This window comes from Vulpes vulpes, chromosome 10 (genome assembly GCF_048418805.1).
Source record: "Vulpes vulpes isolate BD-2025 chromosome 10, VulVul3, whole genome shotgun sequence".
NCBI lineage: Eukaryota > Metazoa > Chordata > Mammalia > Carnivora > Canidae > Vulpes > Vulpes vulpes.
The window spans coordinates 40,600,955-40,625,365 of NC_132789.1; the positions used below are offsets into that span (position 1 = coordinate 40,600,955).

The 24,411-nt window shown below is 40.6% G+C and overlaps 1 protein-coding gene across 1 annotated transcript in view; it reads right to left on the reverse strand.

Moving 5' to 3' along the window:
• ZMPSTE24 (zinc metallopeptidase STE24) overlaps window positions 1-24,209 on the reverse strand; it is a 38,677-nt gene extending 14,468 nt beyond the window's left edge. Inside the window, exons 1-7 of the mRNA XM_025983694.2 lie at window positions 23,691-24,209; window positions 21,275-21,421; window positions 16,191-16,277; window positions 14,112-14,228; window positions 13,329-13,481; window positions 11,918-12,059; window positions 5,998-6,182 (exon numbers count right to left, since the gene is read on the reverse strand). Coding sequence (XP_025839479.1) covers window positions 5,998-6,182; window positions 11,918-12,059; window positions 13,329-13,481; window positions 14,112-14,228; window positions 16,191-16,277; window positions 21,275-21,421; window positions 23,691-23,807 — 948 coding nt within the window. The 5' untranslated portion in view covers window positions 23,808-24,209. The remainder of the gene's footprint in view (window positions 1-5,997; window positions 6,183-11,917; window positions 12,060-13,328; window positions 13,482-14,111; window positions 14,229-16,190; window positions 16,278-21,274; window positions 21,422-23,690) is intronic.
• Window positions 24,210-24,411: the final 202 nt, after the last annotated feature.

The following is a 24,411-nucleotide window of genomic DNA, read 5'->3' on the forward strand; positions in this document are numbered from 1 at the left end:
ATCCGCTGACACAACAGTATCCTGCAATAGTTAGAGAATATATATCCTAGAAAGTGAAGGCTAAGGGTTTTGAAATAAACTGCAGCTACTTAAAAGGATGAAGTACAAAAAAAACAAATGAATGTGGAATTGATTTTGTTGTATGCAGGTTAGAAAAATGCAACCTAATGGGAACACAAACAGCCAGATTTATTAGAATCTAGATATTGTACCACTTTTCCCCTCCTTCCCCAATTCCTCTGGGTAGATATGTAAGAAAGAAGATAAAGAGATTTTGCAAGATAGTATTGACATATTATTTCTTTTCCTTTCAAATATTAGAATTCAGGTCAGAGCACATTTGGTAGGGGAAGAAAAGAATGAGAAAACTGACCTAGTTCTTTAAAAGGCAGAGAGACACGTGTGCACCTATACCTTCAGGGCCATTAAGGAAGAGTAACAATTTAAAGCACCAATTAATAGACATCTATTCTAAGCGGGAAATGAAGAGTAAAGATCCACATATGAAGACATTCACTGCAAGAATATTTTTAACAGCAAAAAACTGGAAACAATCCATGTATGTACTAGGAGAATGATGAAAAAAATGATGGTTTATAAAGATCAGAAATACATTATGGTAAGATATTTATCGTCAGCTGGATTATTCATGTATTCTAACTTTTCTATTGCTTCCAAAATAAGCAAAAATATGGCTGTTGTGTTTAATACTTAGAATAATGGTAACAGCTCTCACAGTAACAGCCTATGCAGCAGCCACCAAATATATTACACCAACTTACACACAGTCTGCTACTCTCCACTGCTATAAAGTAACACGATCCTCAGGCTTCTGTTTTCACTAGTTGCCAGCTTCCTGATATGAACTATGAATTCTTTCATAGAACAACCAGCTGTCTACTGAACAGCACAGGCACTGTTGTCTGGCGTGTGGCTGCGTTTACAACACTATTTGGAAGCACACAGAGTCACATTCAGATTTGGAATGATCAGAGCTTAAATGAAGGCCACTTTCCACACAAAGGAGGCTTGCTTTTTGTGATAGATTCTTGAACAAAACTGGATTTCCTTTACTTCTCACACTCACTTCACATAAAGGAAGAGAAAGAAGCACCACACATCTTTTACTTTTCTATAGCAGTTTCTTTTCTTTTTCCAGATTTTATTTATTCATGAAAGACACAGAGAAAAAGGCAGAGACACAGGCAGAGGGAGAGGCAGGCTCCCTATGGAGAGCCCAAAGCAGAAACTTGATCCTAGGACCCCGAGATCACACCCCGAGCTGAAGGTAGACGGTTAACCACTGAGCCACCAAGGCATCCCAGCATGTTCTTTTTCATGGGATTCATCTACTGACTTGTTTGATCCCAAGACTACCAAACTAGGCAGGAGGGGAGTATTATCTTTATTTTAGAAATGAAGAAAAGGAAGCTGAGAAATTAAAAATGCCTTTCTTCAGATTGTCTTGTTAGTGAGTAGTAGGTAAACCCTGAACCCAAATCTCTGGAGCCTGTGCCCTATTACTCTTATTAACTGGGAAGACTTACACACAACCCTAGCACTTGCAGGGACATACTTTCTTCTGTAAAGGGACAGCTTTTCTATAGTTTTACTTTTCCTTTTAATTAAACTACTTTCAAGACAAGTTGTTCCAAATACTGTTTGTCTCCAGAAGGGTAAAATCCCAGAGTTAATTTTCCTTGACACCTTTTAAAATGTTAATAACTAGTACTGAGCCATGCACCAAAATGTTACTAGTTCTCTCTGAGAGGAAGGATTTCTGATCACTTAGTTTTCTAGTTCTCTCTGAGAGGAAGGATTTCTGATCGCTTAAGTTTTAGGGGAACCTGGGTGGTTCAGTTAGTTGTCTGTTTGGCTCAGATCATGATCCCAGAGAGCCCTGCATTGGGGTCCCTGCTCAGCAGGGAGCCTGCTTCTCCCTCTCCTGCTCCTCCTGCTTGTGCTGTCAAATAAATAAAATATATTTTTTAGGGATCCCTGGGTGGCGCAGTGGTTTGGCGCTTGCCTTTGGCCCAGGGCGCGATCCTGGAGACCTGGGATCGAATCCCACGTCAGGCTCCCGGTGCATGGAGCCTGCTTCTCCCTCTGCCTATGTCTCTGCCTCTCTCTCTGTCTCTCTGTGACTATCATAAATAAATAAAATTAAAAAAATAAATAAATAAAAAAAAATAAAATAAAATATATTTTTTAAATGAAATGCTTCATTTTCTCTACCTCAATCAGATTGACAACCATTTTCGTAACCCTCACTGCTTTATATACAGGTGTTCAGTAGCAAGTGAATAAACCTGTTTCCTAAACTTCTGCTGTATATCTGTGTACTCAGTGATTATTTACTCAATAGCTTTTTTTTAAACCAATTCACTTTTAAAAACTTAGGTTTGTCATAAATGGCAATATTCATGAAGTCACTGTATGCTAGTTCTATCTTTGTTCTAATATACCTTAATAAATTCAAATATATAGCTATTCAAATTTTTAATTGATTATTTATTTATTGGTATTCCCATTTAAAATACTGATATGCTACCTAAAATAGTAGTATGGCACATGCACTGGAAGGCATTACATTTAATGAGTGTTGAGTCAATCTGTTATTTTTTTATTAACTTTTTAATCATAATTACAATATAGTGAACATACTGTGTTATATTAGTTTCAGGTGTTCAAAACAGTGATTCAACACATCCATACAACACTCAGTACTCATCACAAGCACCCTCCTTAACCCCCATCACCTATTTCCCCCCTGCCCACCCCCCCTCCGGCAACCATCAGTTTGTTCTCTATAGTTAAGAGTCTGTTTCTTGGTTTGCCTCTCTTATTTTTTCCCCCTTGCTTGTTTGTTTTGTTTGTTAAATGCCACATATGAGATCGTATGGTATCTGTCTTCCTCTGTGTTGGTTGAGTCAATCTTTGACTTCCTTCACTTCCCACAATAGCAATCACTGGGTACTTTAAATCATTTTTTACTGTGACTCTTGAACATACTGACTTTCAGTCTAGTGCAGACCCTCAATGTCTTGGTTATCTTGATGCAACAGGCCTCTAGAAGTCTCCTTGCCTCCAGTCAGCTTCATCCTATATGCTGCCCCCAAACTGTAATTTTCCTAAAGCAAGCTCTGGCTTCTACCCAAATCAATCTAAATCTCCCAGGCCACTGGAAACAACAACTTGATGTTTTCAGGAAGAAGTTTACAAACTGGCCCCAGCCTACCTTTCTATCCTCACCTTTAAGAATCCACATAATCATTAGTCTTAGAATAGCCAGCATGTAGTTTTGTTTTTTTTTTTTATCTCTATAGCTTTATTCATTCCATAACTTCAATCTGAAAAGCCCAATTCCCCAGTCATAATTCTTAGTTCAAGTATCTTTTTTTTTTAAAACATTTATTTATTCATTCATTCATGAAGGACACACAGAAAGAGAGGCAGAGAGGCAGAAACACAGGCAGAGGGAGAAGCAGGCTCCATGCCAGGAGCCCGATGTGGGACTTGATCCTGGGTCTCCAGGATCATGCCCTGGACCAAAGGCAGGCGCTAAACCGCTCAGCCACCCAGCGATCCCCAATACCTTCTCTTTTAAGAAAACTATTAGAATTCTCAATTAATTTCTTAATTTCTACAAGTCAAACTATCCCAGCCACTATTCACTGCACTCTACTTTAATTTATGGGCTATGTGTAAACATGGCTAGTCTCCTCTACTATAGGTTCTTCAGGGCAAGACTATGTCTAGTGTATCTTCATCATATAATCTATACATAGATGCTAAAATATTTGTAGTTGTCAATGAATTTAAGTGGGCTCTTCAAGAAGTCAGCAAAAATAACTCAAACTCCACTCAACACACTTCTAAAGACTAATCTTTTGTAAGATTTAAGCCAAAGAATACTGTTCTCCTAGATACTAAAGGTCAGTAATTTCATTACTGTTTGAAATCAATAGACCACTAACACCATGATTTGGCTATGATTTTGTCCACCCCCACCCACATCCCCCTCTATGTGGATACCTCTTAAGCAGGCTGACTTGCTGAACGTGCATGATTCCCCAGTGCCATTCCTGGGTTACCCTTTCTGGACTTCAGTATTCCTACTGATGATTTTTTTTTTAAAGATTTTATTTATTTATTCATGAGAGACACAGACACAGAGAGGCAGAGACATAGGCAGAGGGAGAAGCAGGCTCCACGTAGGGAGACCAACGTGTGACCTAAGCCACCCAGGCATCTCTGATAAGATGATCTTAGAACCTCTTCCTAGCTTAAAATCCTGACATTTGATCAGACCAAAGTGATTTTTATGCCAATAACCTAACTGGAAGGATAACCCTACTTCAAAAATAAGCAGAATCAAAGCAGTTAGCCCTTTCCCAATGCTACTTAATCCCTTCACAGAATCTTGCTCCATGTACATATTTATAACGGGCTAGGCACATTACTCGGCTATCCTTTTAGGATCAAAATGGATGTTCAAAAGATAATGGTTATTTTCTGGTAGTTAGAATGTATAAAATGGAGTATAAGGTATTCCCCCTGTATTATTTTATTTAATCCTTCCAACCCTGGTGCTCAGTCAAGTGTCTGCCTTCGGCTCGGGTCATGATCCCAGGGTGCTGGGATCAAGCCCTACGTTGGACTCCCTGTTCGGCAGGGAGCCTGCTTCTACCTCTCCCTCTACCACTGCCATTTCCCCTTGCTTGTGCTCTCTGGTTCTCTCTCTCTCTCTCTGTCAAATAAATAAATAAATAAAATCTTAAAAAAAAAAAATCCTCCCAACCCTAAAAGGCAGGCATCTTTAGCCCAGTGTTTCCCAATCAGAAATGATTTTGCCTTGCCCCCCAGGGCTGTCTGGCAATGTCTAGAGATATTTTCAGTTGTAACAGTTGTTAGGGATAGGGGAGGTTGATACTGGCATGTAGTGGGGAAAGGTCAGGGATACTGCTAAACAAGATACCCTCCCACAACAAAAACTACCTGGCCCCAAATGTCAATAGTGCCAAGTTGAGAAACCCTGCTAGCATCATCTTTTAGTTAAGAAATCTATGATTTAGAGAACTTACTTGCCCAGAGTTACACAGATCCAAAATGAAACCAAAGCCAATAGCACATTCCCATACATATACAAATACTGGCAGCTGTTTCTGATTAAATTTGTTTTGTTTCTTATCATTGTCCCTTCTCCCCCTTTTAGTTTTCAGTACTTGAGATCTTGCTAATCAGCCTCAGTTGATCTCATCCAGGAAAGAATTCAGAAAAAGCTTGAGACTCAAGTCAGATTTAAGAAATGTCTTCTCTTGTGCTCCCCACTGTATCCAGTACATGTAACTTCACTGTTGTAATTATCATATTGTACTGTGCTTCGGTGACTTTTTCCCCTTACCATAAACTGCTTGAGAGCAAAATTTCCCTCTTTATTTTTGCATTTCTAGTGCCAGGCAAAGTATCTCAGCACAGAATATATGTTTCATAAATACGTGTCAAACAAACAAAAGAAAACAAAACTGACCACACTGTATAGTGTACCCAAGGACACACAGCTACTGAATGACAGAACCAGGATTCAAATCCAAGTCTCTCCATTGTCAAAGCCTATCATTACTGTGTCTCAATGAGCTAAAAATCAGATGTTTATCTTCTCTTTATCCTGCTGTGGGAATTCTCTGAACATAAACATATAGGGAATATATACAACACCCCTGTTTTAAAGATAGCTTATAATCATAAGAATTTTCCTATCTTATGCCTCCAATTTTCATGTGTACATTCTATAAAAGCTCGTGAGGCAGTTAGCATGTAATAATAGTGATAATCTCTCCCAAATACCAGAATTATAAAGGGGCCATGGGGTTCTTATTTGATGGCCTCCTTGAATTTACCACTCACTCACTACATAGAAACTGATGTTATTTTGAGTTGTCATAGGAACTGTTTATAAAAACTAAGCCAGAGTCTCTTAGGAAAAGAAGAACTCACTTTAACTTTAGCTTTTATTTCTTCACTGTCCCCTTCTCCATCTTTGCGGGGTTCCATGCCAGACTCCTCCAGGATGTCTTTGTTTAGTACAGAATACTCTTCTAGTAGAGTGTCAAACAAAACTATTCGCTTGTTCTTGAAGAAGCCATAAAAATAAGCATTGCTGTGGGAAGAGCGTTTAGATCCTAAGGAAAAGACAGTTCAAAGCATGGAAAATAATTAAAAAGTTTTGGGTCCTCTGGAGAGACTCCTAGAAATTGCATTACTGGAAAGGACATTAACATTTTCAAACTGTTTAATACCTGAAGAAAACTGTATCAACATAAATGACCACCTGCAGTGGAGAGTGTCTGCTTTCCTACAGACTTGCCAACAAATGTTTGTGCTCATCGCAGCTTTATAGCAATTAGAAAACAAGTAAAGTCTAAATACCTAACAGTAGTGGAATGATTAAAGTATGGCAGCGCTGTGAAATGGAATTTTAAACAGCCAGAAAAAAAGCAATATTTTTCGAAGAACCTTAACAAGATAGGAAAAAGCTCACCAATATACTGTAAAGGATATAAAACTTCATGTATATAAGGTTCCATTATTGTCATGAAAAAAAGTACATGTAAGTAGAAAAGCATAACACAAGCCTATGAAGACATATTTCGAAACACTGAGGTGTTTAGCATTGGTTTCTAGGACTATGGATTTTAGTTCCCTCCTGTATACTTTTCCAGGCTTTTTAAAATAAGTATACTTACTTCTATAATGAGAAAAAAAGCTAAAGCTATTTTTAAAAAGACTGGGAAAATAAAACTATACCTAACAGTATGTGGCTAACAGGAGCTCAACTATGGTTGATTTTTTATTTGCTTCTTTATATTTTTCTTTATTTTCTAAATGTTCTACCTGTGTGGTTAAGAACAGACTTGGGGTTTAAATCTTGGCTCTGCCATGTAGTAGTTGGGTAAATGTAAAAAACTTCCTTAATTTCTTTAAGATTTACCTGTTTATCACATGAAGCTAATGTCCACCTCACTGAGCTGGATTAAGGATTACATGAGAAATTCTAAGCAAATAAATTCATACACTGCCTGACCCATAAACTTACTATTACTTATAAACATTTTTTAAAAGAAAGGACAAAACATGTTTCACTTGAGAAGCTGAGATACAAATACAAAATGTAATAGCATGTTATTAGCATGTAACCACTCATACTTCTAATATGAAGTATGTTTAGCAATATATTTAGGATGCAGTACATTCTGCATATAGAGTAGTATGTGTGGCAATACGTTTAGAATGTAGGAAGACTTTGATAAATAGTAGTTTATTTATTGTTTTTTCCTTTTTTTGATTTCATGACCTAGAAATGCCAAACATGTGGTCCAATTCTGTCAGTCGTATAGGACCTCAGCATCTGGAAAGCTATGTATCATTTGGAGGTCTCATACTTCTCTCTCATGTCTGTCTTCTCTGATTCTAATTTTTAAATGCAAATATTTCTTAAAAGCTGCCTTATGGCAGCTTGGAAGTAGGCAGACTGTAAGCTTATAAACAAAATATAATTAATGTCTTAATACCTCCCACTGGTCCACATTTCTCAAAGTATAGCCCAAGGAATACCTACACCAAAATCACCTGGGGGTGCTTGTTAAAGGTAGACACTAAAATACCTCAGCAGGGAGCCCAAGAATCTGTCTTCTAGCAAACCCTCCTGAAAATTCTTACACTCACTAAAGCTTAAAGGTCCCTGCCCTAGACCATCAGTTTTTTGTATCACTGGGCTGATATATGTAATATATATTCAATAATGCATGTTTACTGAATAGGTTGATGATTCCACTTGAGGTATGAAGTAATATACTTGAGAACTCTGAAAACCAATGTAAGGCATTGCCCTCTGTGTCTTTTATGTGTTTTATGTCGTCTTACCTTCACATCTCAGCAACATCTGACACAGCTGACCACTTCTTCCATGAAAGACTTCCTTCTCCTGTCTCAAAAGAATTACCACTTTCTCCTGGCTTTCTTCCTACCTCAATGGTCTCTCCTCCTCAGCCTCTGCTACTGGCTCTTCCTCCCTTGCTGAATCCAACCTGATCCCCCTTCTCTTCTCTAAATGATCCCCATCCATGGCATTAAACACCATCTATGTGCCAGATGCTTTCCTATCAATATTCTGGCCCTGACCTCTCCCTAGAACTCCAGACATATATTAAGCTACCTATCTGATATCTCTACATCTCCACAAGGATATCTATACGGCAGATTTGTTGTTTATATTCTTATGTTGTTGGTTTTTTTCCTGCCCAGTGCTGAATCCTCCTTTCAGAGTTCTCATCATGTAAGTACTGTAGTAGACTGCTTCCCATCTGAGAAATCTAGAAGGCCAGATACTTGTGCCCCCAGCACTCCTGGAACCCAGCCCATGCCCTGGCTCAGTTAATCAGCTATACCCACTGGGGACTCAGAAGATCTAGCTAATTATGCAAAGAAGCAGGCAGTGAGGAATCAATGCTAAGAGTGCTAGTAGGGTGGAGGGGATGTCAAGAGAACAAACTGCCGAATTCAACAGCAGGAGGCAACAGCAGGGTCCTCACCAGACTGGTTCTATGGTGAGATTCTCAGCTCGTCTCCCTGAGAACAGCCCATTTCCAAGCTTGTAAACTTAACTTTCAAGGTGATCTTAGGAATCAAAGATTGTCAAAAAAGGAATTTTCCAGCTTCAATCAGCCAGAGTTGGTTCTACTGCATACTTGGAGCTAACCACTGTTTGAGGAACTCTAATATGGTGTTCAATAGATACCTCAAAATGTAACATCCAATAAAACTTAATTCCCCACAAACCTGTTCTTCGCTCAGTTTTCCTATATCAGTAAACTACCATTTATACAGCTGCTCAGGCCAAAAATCCAGGTCATTACCCTCAATGTCTCCCTTTCCCCAATTACTCACAGGTAACCTGTAAGTAAATTTCATCAACTCTACCTGTAAAACAATATCCCTAATGCATTGACTTCTCTCCATAAGTTACTACTGTCCTAGTCTAAGCTGCCTTATCTCCTTCCTGACCACTGCCACAGTCTCCTAACTTTTCACCCTGCTGCTACTCTTGCCCTCCCACTACAATCTCTTCTCCATACAGCAACCCACAATATTTAAAAACTACAAACCAGACCATGTCACTAAAATTTTCAATGGCATTTTCCCCAAAACTAAAATAAAACCTAAACTCTCATCCTGATTTGCAAAGGCCTATGTGGTCTAATTCTTGTCTGTCTCATACTTCATGTCATAACACCCTCCTACTAGGCTACAGCCACACTGGAACTTGTTTCTTACAGACACAAAGCTCTAGAAGGTCTTTCCACTGATCTTGGCATGGATGGCTTCTTCCTTCAGGTATCAGCTCAAATTCATTTGCTCAGAGAGCTGTTGCCTAATGACCCAATCTAAAATATCTACCCAGGGCAGCCCGGGTGGCTCAGCAGTGTGATCCTGGATCCTTAGCCCAGGGTGTGATCCTGGAGACCCGGGATCCGGTCCCACGTCAGGCTCCCTGCATGGAGTCTGCTTCTCCCTCTGCCTGTGTCTCTGCCTCTCTCTGTGTCTCTCATGAATAAATAAATAAAATCTTTAAAAAAATAAAATAAAATAAAATATCTATCCAGCCGTCCTTGATCACATCACATTAGTTTCATTCTCTGCACAACACTTGCTATCTGTTATTTTCTCAGAGCAGAATGTTGGCTTTTCATTACAATATCCCTATTAATTTACAAATCCATAATGTACCTTGTTATTCTTAGTAACAACACTTAAGCATTCAAAATACTTCTGAGGATTGTTACCATTATTAACAAAAACTTATATTACTGATCAGTAAACTTCTGATTAGTAAAGGTAAGTTGCCAAACTCATAGGTAATTTGTGATAAACTGGGATTCAAACCCAAACCTACTGACCTCACAGCCTGACCTCTGAAATGCTACCCTGTACCTACTCAAATCTTTTTTTTTTTTTAAAGCAATCTCTGGTCAGTTTTATTAAATAAAAAATCTTTTATTAAATAAAAAATGACTCACTTTTCACTGGCCTTTTCTGGCATGCTTCTAATAATATCAGAATCACCTGGATCAATGAGAGCCAGTGTGCATACTCCACAGTACTTTCCACTTTCTATGCCAATTCAATACTATTGCCATTATGCCACTGTAGTGATGGACACAGTTTTGGCCAACACAGCACAATACTCTATCTCAGATTCCCTCAAGGCTGGCAGTTGCTGGCAAGGATGATTAGCTTCACTTTGTCATGTCTAATCATTTTCAGAGTTTGCTTGTACCCCAGCACGTACTTCCCACTTTTCATACTAATTTGGAGCCCAAAGTAGATCAACTCCAGTGGCTTTTTCATCTTCTTTGCAGCCACTATCTTCCTGCCTTAGGTGCAGGCCGGCCCCACAAGATGGCCGGGAGTGAGGAAAAAAAGGCCAAATCGTGATATTCCAAAAAGTACTAGCTCATGTTATATTTCTCCATAAAGCCTTCCCTATTTCATCTAAAGCCACGTGGCAATGACAGTATATATTACACACCTTACCAATTAACTCCATTGTGATATCGTTAGCTGTCATTTCATATTATCTGATTATAACTTAAGTGATAAGCAATTTAGTTAAAGTTGCTTAAAAGACGCTAAAAGATGGTCCTACTGTACTGATTAGTGTGCCTCTAGTTTACTAAGAGTAGAGATCAAAGAGCCTAAAAAGTAGCAGCAATTGTCATTCTTCTACCATTTCCCCCAGAGAAATGTCCCAACTATCCCATTAGTTGGGCAATACAGCCTCAGAAGCCACTGGTTGCCTAAGACTTCTATACTCTTCTAGTTGCTGTTAATTTGTTCTTTTCCATTGTAGCCATTTCTGTTCTCCCTGACCCCATAATTACTTCTGTTTCTACTCCTTCATCCAATACAGCTGTTTCTCACTGGTGATTTTTTTTTTTTTTTAATTTAGAGGAGAGATGGACAAAGTATGGTTTGCAGGCCAAATCTAATCTGCCACTTTTTTTTTTTTAAGTTATATTAGAACATAGCCATAGTCATTTGTTTGTGTATTATCTATGACTGCTTCTGTACTCTAACTTGCCAACTATAATGGCAAGGTTGAAGAGTTGTGACAGAGACAGACATTGTGGCCCACAAAGCCTAAAATATTGACTGACTAGCCTTTTACAGAAAATGTTTGCCCAACTATGGTTTAGGGGAAGCAAAACAAACCTAGAGGGGTGAAGGGATTCATCCAAGATCCTACAGCTGCTAAGTGGCAGAGGCAGAACCAGTTTCAGGCATTCACATGGATTTTAATTTATAGATTCTGAAAGTCATGGTATCATACAACAGTTTCACTCTACATCTTTTTGGGCTTGAGATTTTAGTAGTCTTATGTAAGCTAACACATAGCTTAACTCTCAAAAGCAATTATCAAAACAGCAGAGAATAACTGATCTGAAATATTCAAAGGTACTACTGTTTTTGGTAATGTACAAGTGAAATCAGACTCCTCCAGAACACTGGAAGTTTTACTGGATGAGACAAAGCCAGTAATACGGGTTTTATTTATGAGGCCCCAAACTAGTGCCTGATTAGGCAAAAGTCCAACTCAGTTACCTGAGGGAGCCAGGCAGATAATAGAAATACATAAGTCAGCCTAATATACATGATGTAACAAGGAGTGAAAAAAGCCTTGGCCAAACAACACTATAAAGCCAACCACACACAGCTGCAGGTAAGAACAGGTATCAGGCAACCAGTTTCTGTCCCTGGACTATGTCATCAATTCCTAGGAACCTTAAAAAACCAAAATGCAAAATCCTAACAAATCAAAACACTTGAATAAAACTTCCTCACCTCTCAGTAGCCTTACCTTCAACAACATACACCTTAGTCAAAGGAAAGTCAATACTCTTTGCCATTACTTCAATTTCTTGTTTAAGCTTTCCCTCAGGCAGAGGTGTAAATTTGTCAAATAAAGGGGCAATATAATCAGCATAGATCGTGACAAGCACCTGAAAAATAAATTCAGAACCTATGAATTTGTCCTCAAAAACTGCAATTTATATAGACTATATTGAGACAACTATGTGATCCAGCCTTGAGAACATGGGCCTTATTTGCTCTGGTATTCCCAGCCCCAAATAGTACCAGATAGTAAATGCTCAATATTTGTTTGTTAAATTAAATCAAAGTGAGTAGTCTCAGTGACTGAAAAGTCAAATGGTCCACTCAAAATTATCTTGGGAATTTCTGACACTTCACATGCCCATAATAACTTGGAATCCTGCCTTTCAGAGTAATCCTGAGAGACCTGCAGTCTTTGCTAGAAAATAATTACTAGAGCTTGACTATGTGATGTTATTTGGGTGGTCTGCTAAAATTAACTATCTGCAGTGTGTAACTATTCTGTGGTTGAAATGGCACTTCCTTAAGCATTTCTGCAGCATTTCCTCTGTTCTCTTTCCCCTTACTTCATTTGCCACACACAGATGTGTGTAAATCCAACTAGTACCTATTTTCAGAGCTTGATCCCACCAATGGAAAGTGAAGCAGTGAGCATCATGGCAATTCAGACTAAAGTAAACTTTATCATCAGAGGAGCTGAAGAGGTAATAGATGCTACTTTCTGGGGCCTGTGAACAGGTTGTTTTCATTGTGTTGTAGTGTATGTGCTGTGAGGTGGTTTAGAATATGGTAGAAAGAAGCAGCAAAGACGTGAGGAAGGAAGAGGGTGGTGGTGGTGAGGGGACAAAGGAGGGAGAGGGGAGAGGAAAAAGGGGAGAAAAACAGGAGACTAAAAAAAAAAAAAAAAGAAAAACAGAAGAGAGAAGAAGGGAGAAAGGAGGAGGGGAAGGAGGGCAGAAAAAAAAAAAATCAGGTAAGGTTATGCTTTCTTTTTCTTGTCCCTCTTAAATCTAGTCGCTCTTCAAAACATCCATGATGTTTTTTTAGGCACTGGAGCTCAGTAGAGTCACTAATCAATCAAACTTAGTCATCCATTCTGGTGACAACTCACAAATGCACAGCCCAAAACTACCTGACAACTGGATCATTAACAAAGAATTTCTAGAATCTGAGTCAGCATAAGAAGAAAATCTATGGTCAGAGTCAGCTCTCCTGTTTCTGTACCCAAATACAGAAACCAAGAGGGAAATTTATAAGCCCACTTATTTATATTGCATTTGCTTCTTAAGAACTGTCCACATGTTAATGAAGATTAAATCATTTATCTTGCCAAGGACATTTTATAAAAGAAAATTAAAAAAAAAGATTCTACTCACCAGAGAAACAACTAATGTGAACAGCCAGGCATATATAAAAAAATAATCACCCCCAATTTTAATAATGTAAAGTAGAAGTGAAGACACAGGCAATAAAATGCACTGAGTCACAATAAATTTCTTGACTGCATCTTTCATGAAGAATCCCAAAGTCTGAAAAAAAAGATCATCACAAGAAACTGAGAAATTGCTTTTAAAATAATACATGAATACAAAGGATACACTATTAAAGCAATTTAAAAAAAATACAAATAAAAATAAAAATTTAAAAAAAAAAGCAATTTTAAGTTAAAAGGCAGTGGGTCTATATTATAGGATAGCCTAGGACAATAAGTAAATGTCTGGCATTTTACAGTTCAAAATATACCATTTGAATGTTAGCAGAAAAACACTAGACTTTAGTACTAGAAGAATTTATGGCAAGACTTTAAGCTATGATCCTTATCGTATCTGCAGTTCCTTTTCCCTCAATTAATTCATGCTCTAAAATAGCAAATTATGGAGGTGCCTGGATGGCTCAGTCAGTTAAGTGTCTGACTCTTGATTTCAGCTCAGGTCATCATCTCAAGATCATGGATACAGCCTCCAGTCAGGCTCTGCATTCAGTGACGGTCTGCTTAGGATTCTCTCCCTCTTCCTCTGCCCCTTCCCCCTGCTCTCTCAAATAAATAAATAAATAAATCTTAAAAAAATAGTAAATTATGTTTCAATTATTACCAGCAGAGGGGATAAAAAGCACAAAAGTCTTTATATTTAAAAGAGAACGTGTATTCTCTAGTTTACCTGTTGATTGAAACCGTGTTTTTCTTCTATCACGAAAGTATTATAAAGACTCCATGGCAAACCAGTCAATGCACTGAAAAGTGTAGCTAACAAGAGAAACACCAAGGACTGAGTGATCTAAACACAAGAAGAAAAAAATAGCAGTTTTTATAGTGTAATATTAATCCATTTTTCAAATGAATGATTAGTAAACAAATGAACAAGCAGGCGTTGAGTACATACTACATCTCTAGCAATGGGCTTGATTCTATGGGTAAAACAACATCATCTCTACCTTCGGAGTTTACTTGCAAGGAGGCGGCAATAACAATCTCTCTTTTATTACACAGGCACTATGTGAAAGTTATCTGAAGCCAGACAAAAAAGAACTAAAAAATGAGGGACAATCATGTATGCTCCAGAATTCAAACAAGGCTTAAAAGGCTGAGACTCGGGATGCCACTCTGAAGAAAGAGGTAAATTAATGGGACAGGAGAGACAAGGAAAGAAGGAATTCCTTGCAATTTGTGAAAGCATGGAGTACCCTGTAAAAGGAAGAATAAAAGATGAGAGGCCCTGGGACAAGGCAGAGATATTGATCCCAGAGCATCAAAAAAGCTAGCCTAGGACAGGTGGGGTGGAGCGTGCTAAAGTTTTCACAAGAAGCCAAACACCAACAGAGAAAATTATTCTCAAGAACTACTTTAAGTGGGACAACGCCTGGGTGGCTCAACGGTTTAGCGCCTGCCTTCAACTCAGGGCATGATCCTGGAGTCCCGGGACTTGAGTCCCACATCGGGCTCCCTGCATGGAGCCTGCTTCTCTCTCTGCCTCTGTCTCTGCCTCTCTCTGTGTCTCTCAGGAATAAATAAATAAAATCTTTTTTTAAAAAAAAGAACTACTTTAAGTGCCTTCACTATAGATTGTTGGGAAATCAAAAGCCAAGAACTGCTTCATTTCTCTTCCAAATTTTCCCTAGGACAGTGGAGGAAAAGGGCACCTGAGTGCGGAGGGAGGTGGGGGACAGAGAAAGAGTGATGCGTCAAACAGAATCTCTGCTCTCTCCTTCTCACCCTCTTACCACATGGTATAAAATGTAATGCTTTTAAGGTAAGTGTGAATATGCCACACATCACCAAAACACATTTGATTTGGTAACAAGATTCAGCCAATCTAAGTTTCTAAACACAGAAAGAAGGGAAGAAGGGAGAGTGAAGGAGAAAGGAAGATTTGTCTGGCTATAACATGCAGGGTGGTTTATTTTGGCACTGTTCCCAAACAGGAAATGGGAAAAAAATTAAAAACAGATTCTAGGACCTTTCTCAAAACTAATGAATCAGAATCCCATCTTCCAAAAATGCAACTGTATTGTACTGATTGTGTGAATACTTGCTTTTCTCACTAAACATCTTATAAAAATCCTTCCATATCTATATCTATCTTTTCATCATTAAAGACTCTAGAATATTCCATTGTATAGCTAGACACAGCAGCTCCATGGAGATTCTAGAAGATATACTCTCTGTCCATGTTTGAAGTATCTGCTACATGCATATGGCACAAGACTATCTGTTTAGTGAGTTTAGCAAAATTCATGCTTCCCCTTTCACTGCAAGGGGTTGTCCCTGAGAAATAGTTGCCTAATCAGAGACTACCATTTCCCAGTTCCTTTACACCTGAGATTAAATGACCAGTGTGCCAACAAAATGTGAATCCAAAGGACACTTCATCAGAGACAAAGGAGTTAAGAAGAGGGTGTACTTTCTCCACCTTCTCATTCCCTCTGGCTATTGGATGCAGAGAACTCTGGGGCACTTGGGGGATGGCAGAGCCAATTAGATGAAAAGAGACCAGGTCCCTGGCTTCCTACATAGAAGAATGTCACCTGCTGACCAAAAATCCTTACACTAGGCTATTATGTAATTGAGAAATGAACTATTGTGATAAGCCATTGGAATTCTGGAGTTTGCTACAATTAACTAGCATTATCCTAACAGAGCATACGTGGACAAGGACTGTACAGAGAAGCCTAAAGACAGTCAAAAAATTAACTTTCATATAAAGCTGGCCAAGCCAAAAGACTCTCGATGAATAACATACCTCATATTCTGTTCCAAAGCCAGCATAGCTACAGAACCGTCCAGAAAGTCTCCAGAGATAAGGAATTCCTCCAAAAAGAAGAATAAGCTATAAAACAAGACATATTTTGGTTACATTTGAACAGACTAGAAACTATCAGGTGAGAGCATTTTATAAAGAAAAAAAGGACAAAATAATTATCTCTAAAGAAAAAAAGAGGGGCACCTGGGTGGTTCAGTGGGTTAACCGTCTGCCTTCAGCTCAGGTTATGATCTCAAGAGTCCTGGGATCAAGCCCCACATCAGACTTCCTGCTCAGCAGGCAGTCTGCTTCTTCCTCTGCCCCTCACCCCACCCCTGCTCTTTCTCTCTCTCTCTCTCTCTCAAATACATAAATAAATATTTTTTAAAAAAGAAAGATAGAAAAGAGACCTATCTTATTTAAGGTAAACTATGCATTTAGATGAATACAAACCAACTGAGATACTAAGTTTAGACCAGTAAAGATTTTTACCTATCCATTTCATTCAGATAAACTAATATGGTATGTAAATTATATCTCTATAGAGCTGTAAGGGGAAAAAAAATGCCAAAGACCACAACAACGGTTTTATGAATCAAGAACTTAAAGCTGGGGGATCCCTGGGTGGCTCAGCGGTTAAGCGTCTGCCTTCAGCCCAGGGTCTGATCCTGGAGACCCAGGATCGAGTCCCACGTCAGGCTCCCTGCATGGAGCCTGCTTCTCCCTCTGCCTGTGTCTCTGCCTCTCTCTCTCTCTGTCTCTCATGAATAAATAAATAAAATATATTAAAAAAAAAAAAAAAGAACTTAAAGCTAAGAGAAAAGGTAACCAATTTGTCCAGAATCCCACACCTGATGAGTGACATAAATGGGATTTGAACCAGGCTATGTGGCTTTCTAAGTGGCTTTCCTTGAAAAGTTTCCTCCTTCAATCAGAACAAAGTATTAGTATCTGCTTAAGTAGAGATTCAGGTCCACTTTCCAAGCTAAGGGACAGAACGGGATATCTGTGCTTTCCCCAGGTAAGGAATCCTGAGGTAGGAGTCAGGGTTTCGTAGGAGGCACCCTTCTCGGCACTACCCTTTGTCTTGGGCAGATAAAGTGAATAAAGATATTCACCAAATCACCATGACATTTGAATGAGTGAGCTGGTCTTAAAATCTAAAAAGAATATGTGCTTACAAAACACAACTTTCCACAACAGATATTAAGTTTATGGAACTTGGGACGCCTGGGGGGCCAGTGGTTGAGCGCTTGCCTTTGGCCCAGGGCGTGATCCTGGAGTCCTGGATGGAGTTCCACATCAGGCTCCTTGCACGGAGCCTGCTTCTCCCTCTGCCTGTGTGTCTGCCTCTCTCTCTCTCGAGTGAATAAATAAAATCTTAAAAAAAAAAAAAAAAAAGTTTATGGAACTCAAGAGGAATCAATTTATTTTTCTTTTTTCTTTTCTGTGGAGGCTCAAGAACACAACAATCCATCACACTCCTTGGTTAGAAGCACAGTATTTTCATTGGTTCACATACAGTTCCTTGGGGTTGTGAGGAGTTTTGGCACTATATTTCATGGGTAGACTTCCAATCTACTTTCCATTTTTATGTATCTGTCCATAAATTCTGTAGTGATTTACATATGCTTTTTAAGACTATATATAAATGATATATCATATCGTACTTATCATTCTACAAGTTGGCTTTTTACACTCTACATATTTTTAGACCCATCCATGGTGATTTGATGGTGATTTGTAACTTTATTTGGTATTATTATCAGCTTGTTGCCTACACTGTTTTAAGATTTTATTTATTTATTCATGATAGACACACAGAGAGAGAAGCAGAGACACAGGCAGAGGGAAAAATGGGTTCCCCACAGGGGTCCCACAGCATAGTCCCAATAAGGACTCGATCCTAGGACTCCAGGAATAAATAAATAAAAAGAAAAAAAGAGAAATGTTTCAGATAAATTAACCGAAGCCAAATATAATCCATAATAAAGCTACCTTTCCTGGCTTGGTTGAAAAACATCAGGTTTCAATACTAATCTTTAATGTCTCAGTAACTAAACCAGGCTTTGACTAGTAAAAATATAATTAAAAAATCAACATTGAAAAGAATAATTACTAGAAATCATTAAGTATCCCAAAACAAAAGCAATTTTGTTTTTCTTTTTTTTTAAGATTTTATTCATTAATTCATAAGAGACACAGAGAGCGTGAGGCAGAGACCCAGGCAGAGGGAGAAGCAGGCTCCATGCAGGCGATGTGGGACTTGATCCTGAGACCCCAGGATCACACCCTGAGCCGAAGGTAGACGCTCAACCTCTGAGCCACGCAGGTGTCCTGCAATTTTGATTTTCAGACCGTTTACTAATTTTTCTAAAATACCAAGATTTAATTTTTCTTAACTCTCTGCTACTTTTCCATCATCCTGAGGCAATGGGAAATATTATTTGGTTCCAACCACACTAGACCATAACTGTCAAGGAAAATTTTGTAACTAGCTAGACATCACTTAAAGCTATGAACAGCTAGTTTCTTCTCTTTAACCGACAAAATAGTTGTGGTAGCTAATCTCATCTATTTTCAATTTAGAAATATTTCTCAAAAAAAAAAAATTAGAAATCTTTCTCTTAGTGGTACCAGGAGATCTAAGAGAGTTCTGGAGGAAAAGTGATGATAATCATGATCATGATGATAAAAATAATAACAGCCAACACTTATAGAGCACTTACAATGATCAAGCACTGTTCTAATCATCTTACATATATTAACTCATTTAATCCTCTCAACAACACTATGAATGAGGAAATATTATCACCACACAATTTAACAGATGAGAAAACTGAGGCATGGTATTGGTGACATGCTCGAGGTCCCATAGCTGGTATGATAGAGCTGAGACTCAAACTCAAGCCACCTGAGTTCAGAGTCTGCTCTTAACCTCTGTACCATGCACTTTCAGCTGTTCATGGAGGTGGAAAGCCAAGAACTGGTTTTTGGGAAAGGAAAAAAATCTTCATTTATAAAGCACAGATACACATACATATAGTACAGACACAGATATACAATCTATCTGTGGTACTAAAATTTCATGGAAGGGTGATTAAGGAAAAAATGTCTAGGGGTACCTCAGCTGGTGGAGCATGCAACTCTTAATCTCAGGGTCATGAGTTCAAGCCCCATGTTGGGCACAGAGCCCACTTAAAAAATAAAAAGTCTAAAAATATACAGGGCCAGTGGCCAGAGGGGATCATGAAAAAAAGACTAAGAAACACTGCTCTACACTATACAGCCTTTCTTCTTTTAGCATGGGGGTTAGCCTGGGTCTGTTTTACTAGGTAAAAATGATCTGCCACTTGTTTCATTCAATTAATATGAATAATGTGCTTATTTTTATACCAGGCACTAGGTACCAAAAGACTACAAAACGTTAAAGTATCCTTTCTTTAAGGAACTCTAAGTCTGTCAACTAAACAGGAAAATTCAATACAATGTGATAAGTACTCTGATAGGAATAATGATAAGATGCTACCCTGTCCAGTCCTGAGGGACAGGGGAAGTTTCAAACTGATTCTTAGAAAACATGACGTCTGGGATCCCTGGGTGGCGCAGCGGTTTGGCGCCTGCCTTTGGCCCAGGGCGCGATCCTGGAGACCCGGGATCGAATCCCACGTCGGGCTCCCGGTGCATGGAGCCTGCTTCTCCCTCTGCCTGTGTCTCTGCCTCTCTCTCTCTCTCTGTGACTATCATAAATAAAATAAAAAAAATAAAATAAAATAAAATAAAATAAAATAAAATAAAAAAAGAAAGAAAACATGACGTCTCAGCTGGAACCTAATGGGAGGATTGGGATTAATCAGCTTCTAGCGAGAGTGGACTTGAAGAGGTGGGAGCCCCTGGCAGATACCAGCATATGAAAAGACCCGAAGTCACAGGAAACCAAGCTGGGTATGAGGTGGACAAAAAAGAAAGGGAAAGAATTTGGGGAAAGGGAAAAAAAGATGGAGCTGAAGCAAGTAATGGCCAGGTTAAAAAGGACCTCAAAAAGCCCAAGAAATATGGGCTTCACCCTGAAGGAAACAGTGAGCCAATCATAGCTTTTATATAGGAGAATAACATGATCCGAATTGTCCTTCAGGATTCCTTTGACTGCAATGTGGAAGACAGGGTTAAGCTAGAGGCAGGAAGGGGCACCTGGGTGGCTCAGTCAGTTAAGTCACCTGGGTGGCCTGGGGATGTCTTTGGTCTGCTTTTGGCTCAGGTCCTGACACTGAGGTCCTGGGATTGAGCCCGTATCAGGCTCCCTGCTTGGTGGGAAGTCTGCTTCTAAAATCTTTTTTTAAAAAGGTTTATTTATTTGAGAGAGAGAGAGAGAGAGAGAGACCGCGCTTGCGCGCATGATCAGGGGGAGGAACAGAAAAAGGGGGAGAGAGAGAAGCAGGCTCCCTGCTGAGCAGGGAGCCCTATGCAGGGCTCAATCTGACGACCATGAGATCATGACCCCACTGAAAGGCAGATGCTTATTAAGTGATTAGGCCATCCAGGGGCCCCTCAAATAAATACACCTTAAAAAAAAGAGGCAAGAAGGAGGTACTGCTATAATAATAACTTAAGAATATAAGGTTGTTTTTCACACCTGACCTATGACAGTTATAGCACAGTTTTCAACTCACTAACAATTATATTTCAGCCTCTTTTGCTCTACATCCATTACTATTGACAAAAAAAGGTTAAGAAAGCATTCTGGGATTTGTAGATAAGGTACCTTCTTTTGTGTAACAAAAATACAAGATGAAAACAAATATTACAAAGTATTAAATGTTTTTTTTAATCTTTTTTTTTTTTTTAATTTTTATTTATTTATGATAGTCACGTAGAGAGAGAGAGAGGCAGAGACATAGACAGAGAGAGAAGCAGGCTCCATGCACCGGGAGCCCGATGTGGGATTCGATCCCGGGTCTCCAGGATCGTGCCCTGGGCCAAAAGCAGGCGCTAAACCGCTGCGCCACCCAGGGATCCCACCCCAGGGATCCCACAAAGTATTAAACAATTTGATGGATTGTGTCTCCAAGAAGTAAATTACTCACAGTGCCTTCAATCTCTGAATAGAGTCCTGACCAGAAGCTGAAAGTACTTTTATCCAGCTGATACAGTCGGGACTTCTCAAAGGTTTCTGAATCCATGATCTGTCCTAACTCCGGTGGCACACGAGTTGTTGTTTTATAGATCCGTCTCTGAAATATTTTGAAGAAAACACTCTGAGACAGTCAAACCAACTAATTTTTTTTATTACAGTAGTTATTTATGTCCAGATATTGAGTGGTTTATAGCATTTATTGTCACTTAAGCCTACTGAATTTGCTTTATAGATACACAAATATTGCATTTGATCAAGTGCATTGACCACTAAACAATTGATTCAACGAAGTAAAAGCAGAACAAGAGAAGCCGAGGCTGGCTGACTAGGTAAAATTAAAATCAGGGTTGTCATCATACTTCAGTCTGCATATGTAAACCAAAACTGTACATCACAAAGGGCACCACTCACTCCAAGTAAAACATACGTCCTGTAAAATTTAGAAAACAAATTCATGGAAAGGAGAAGGAAGCAAATGTGCTAGCTGTAAGTATTGTGGCTCATTATTAAACCTGGTCCTAGAAACCAAATTACAGGAAATTTGAGGACTGACAAATAGAAACCGATCAAGTCTTCAAGAAAGACAAACTTTATTATTACCCCAAATTCTAAATGGTAATTTCACCCCATGGAACCTAATACAGGGCACAGAAACTAATATAATGGACGGCATCTCCTATAATGGTTTTATGACACATGGCTTCTCTATATATTGTTGGGCACCTCAACAAAAGGCATTATATTAAACCATCACTGAGTAAAGGAGATATTATTGAAAAGTAGTTACTGTAATGGGGTTTATCATTAAAGACAGATAGGTGTTCAATACCCCATCCCCCATTTAGACAGTATATACCTGTTTCTTTTACACAAAGGATCTTCTCTACTGACCTAATGAAGCTAGCCAAAGAGATCTGTCAAAGAACCTAGTATTCTGCACCTAGGCTAGGGGCACCTGGCTGGCTCAGTTGGGAGGGCATGCGACTTTTGATCGTGGGGTCCTGAGTTCCAGCCGCATGTTGGACATAGAGATTACTTAAAAAAAAAAAAAAAAAAAAAAGACAAGATGACTCAAATGATTATTTAAAAATAAGTAAATAAATAAAGACTCTGGACTAAAAGAAGAGATCGAGGGCAGCCCCAGTGGCTCAGCGGTTTAGCACCGTCTTTGGTCTGGGGATGTGATCCTGGAGACCTGGGATGGAGTCCCACGATGGGCTCCCCGCGTGAAGCCTGCTTTTCCCCCTGCCTGTGTCTCTGCCCCCCCCTTTTTGTATTTCTCATATATAAATAAAATCTGAAAAAAAAAATAAAAGAGATCGAGATGCAACTCTGACACTGACGAAATACTAAAATTTTCCATTTAAAGATTCACGCAGGATGTAATGAGAAGAAATTTGCAGAGGAAAATGGCTGTAATGCTCAAGAAAAAAAGAGTTCCAGCAGTTAAAAAGAGAATGGTTCTCATAAATAACCATCATGGTTGACACAATTCAACGACAACATACAAGAGTGTAGGTAAAGCGAATCAGCAGTGAGAGACAGCAATACAGCAGACAAAACTTAAAATCTCTCATTTAAAAGTTCAGCTCTCGGGAGGGCAGGGTGGCTCAGTGGTTGAACACCTGCCTTCCGCCCAGGGCGTGACCCCAGGGTCCCGGATGGAGTCCCACCATCTGGCTCCCGGCACGGAGCCTGCTTCTCCCTCTGCCTGTGTCTCTGCCTCTCTCTCTCTCTCTGTCTCATGACTAAATAAATAAAATCTTACAAAAAAGAAAAAAGGTCAGCTCTCTAATCCAGGGGGGCTGTTCATTATGATCACCTCCAGAAAAAACTGTTAGTCACTTTCACTTCCTTACTTTCTACAATTGTAATCGTCTAAACAACAATATAAAGACGTTTTTAAGAAAAAAAAATGAGGCTATTGCTCTTTGGGCAAAATATCATACTGTATACGGTTTAAAAAAAAAAAAGTCCAGGAAGGGCTGTGAAGTCTTTATTTTCAGAAAATGGTTTCCTAAGCCCGTGGTGGAGCGTGATGACACAAAGGTCATGAGGAAGTTGGGATTCTAAAAATTGTGCTTCTGGAGGCACACGGGCCGCGGCCACAGACGGGAGGTAGGTCCGGGCCCGAGGATCCCGGGGGCGCTGCGGGCCAGGCCCGGCGCGTCCGACCCAGCGGCGGCCCTGCCTTCCCCTTCACCGGGCCCCAAGCGGCCGGGGTCCCAGGCTCGCAGCGCCGAGGAGCTCCCAGCTGCCCCACACGCCCTCCGGGTCACAAGGCCTCGCGGGGGGAGCCCCCGGGGGCGTGGCGGGGGCCGGGGCTGACCAGGTGTCGGGCCCAGGTGGGCCCCGCCTAGGCTCACCTGCCGCTGGGCCAGGAAGGTCTCCCAAAGGTACACGGTCCAGGAGAAGAGCAGCACGGCCCCGAAGATACGCTTCTCCGCCGGCATCTCCCACACCGCGTCCAGCGACCCCCACATCCCCGCGGCCGCCCGGTTCCGCCGGCTCCCTCGGCGTGCAGCCGTGCCTCCGCGACACGCGTCGCCTCACGCCGTGCCCGCAGTGCCACCGCGATATCCGTCCCTTCCGAGCGCCCCCACACGGGCCCCCGCCTCCATCCCACCCCCTCCGCGCAGCCCGCAGTGTTACACCAACAGTCTTCCCCATGGCGACGCCCCAGGGGCCGCCTCCTTGCTGCCGGAAAAGGACAATCGCGCCCGCCCCACTTCCGGTCCGAGGCGCGCGGGCGGCTTCCGGCGGCGCCCGCTCGGGTCTCGCTGGGCTGCCCGGCGCCCGCGGTCCTTCCGCTTCCCGCCAGGCGCGCCGGGCTCCCACCGAGGGTTCTAGCCTCCGTCCCGGCTGCGGCAGCGCGGCGGAGCCCCGAGGGCTTCCTCCCTCCGTCGGGGTGCGACGGGTGCCCAGTCTGCGCCGCCGCCGCTGCCCGCGGGGAGGAGGGGCTCGGCTCCTGGGAACTGCCCTGGGCCCCGAGGGCGGGCCCGGGGAGAGGGCGCGGCGCGTGCCCGTGCGGGTGCTCTGAGCGCAGGCCTGCGGGAGTCTCCTGCGGCTCTGCCCTGCCCTGCCCCT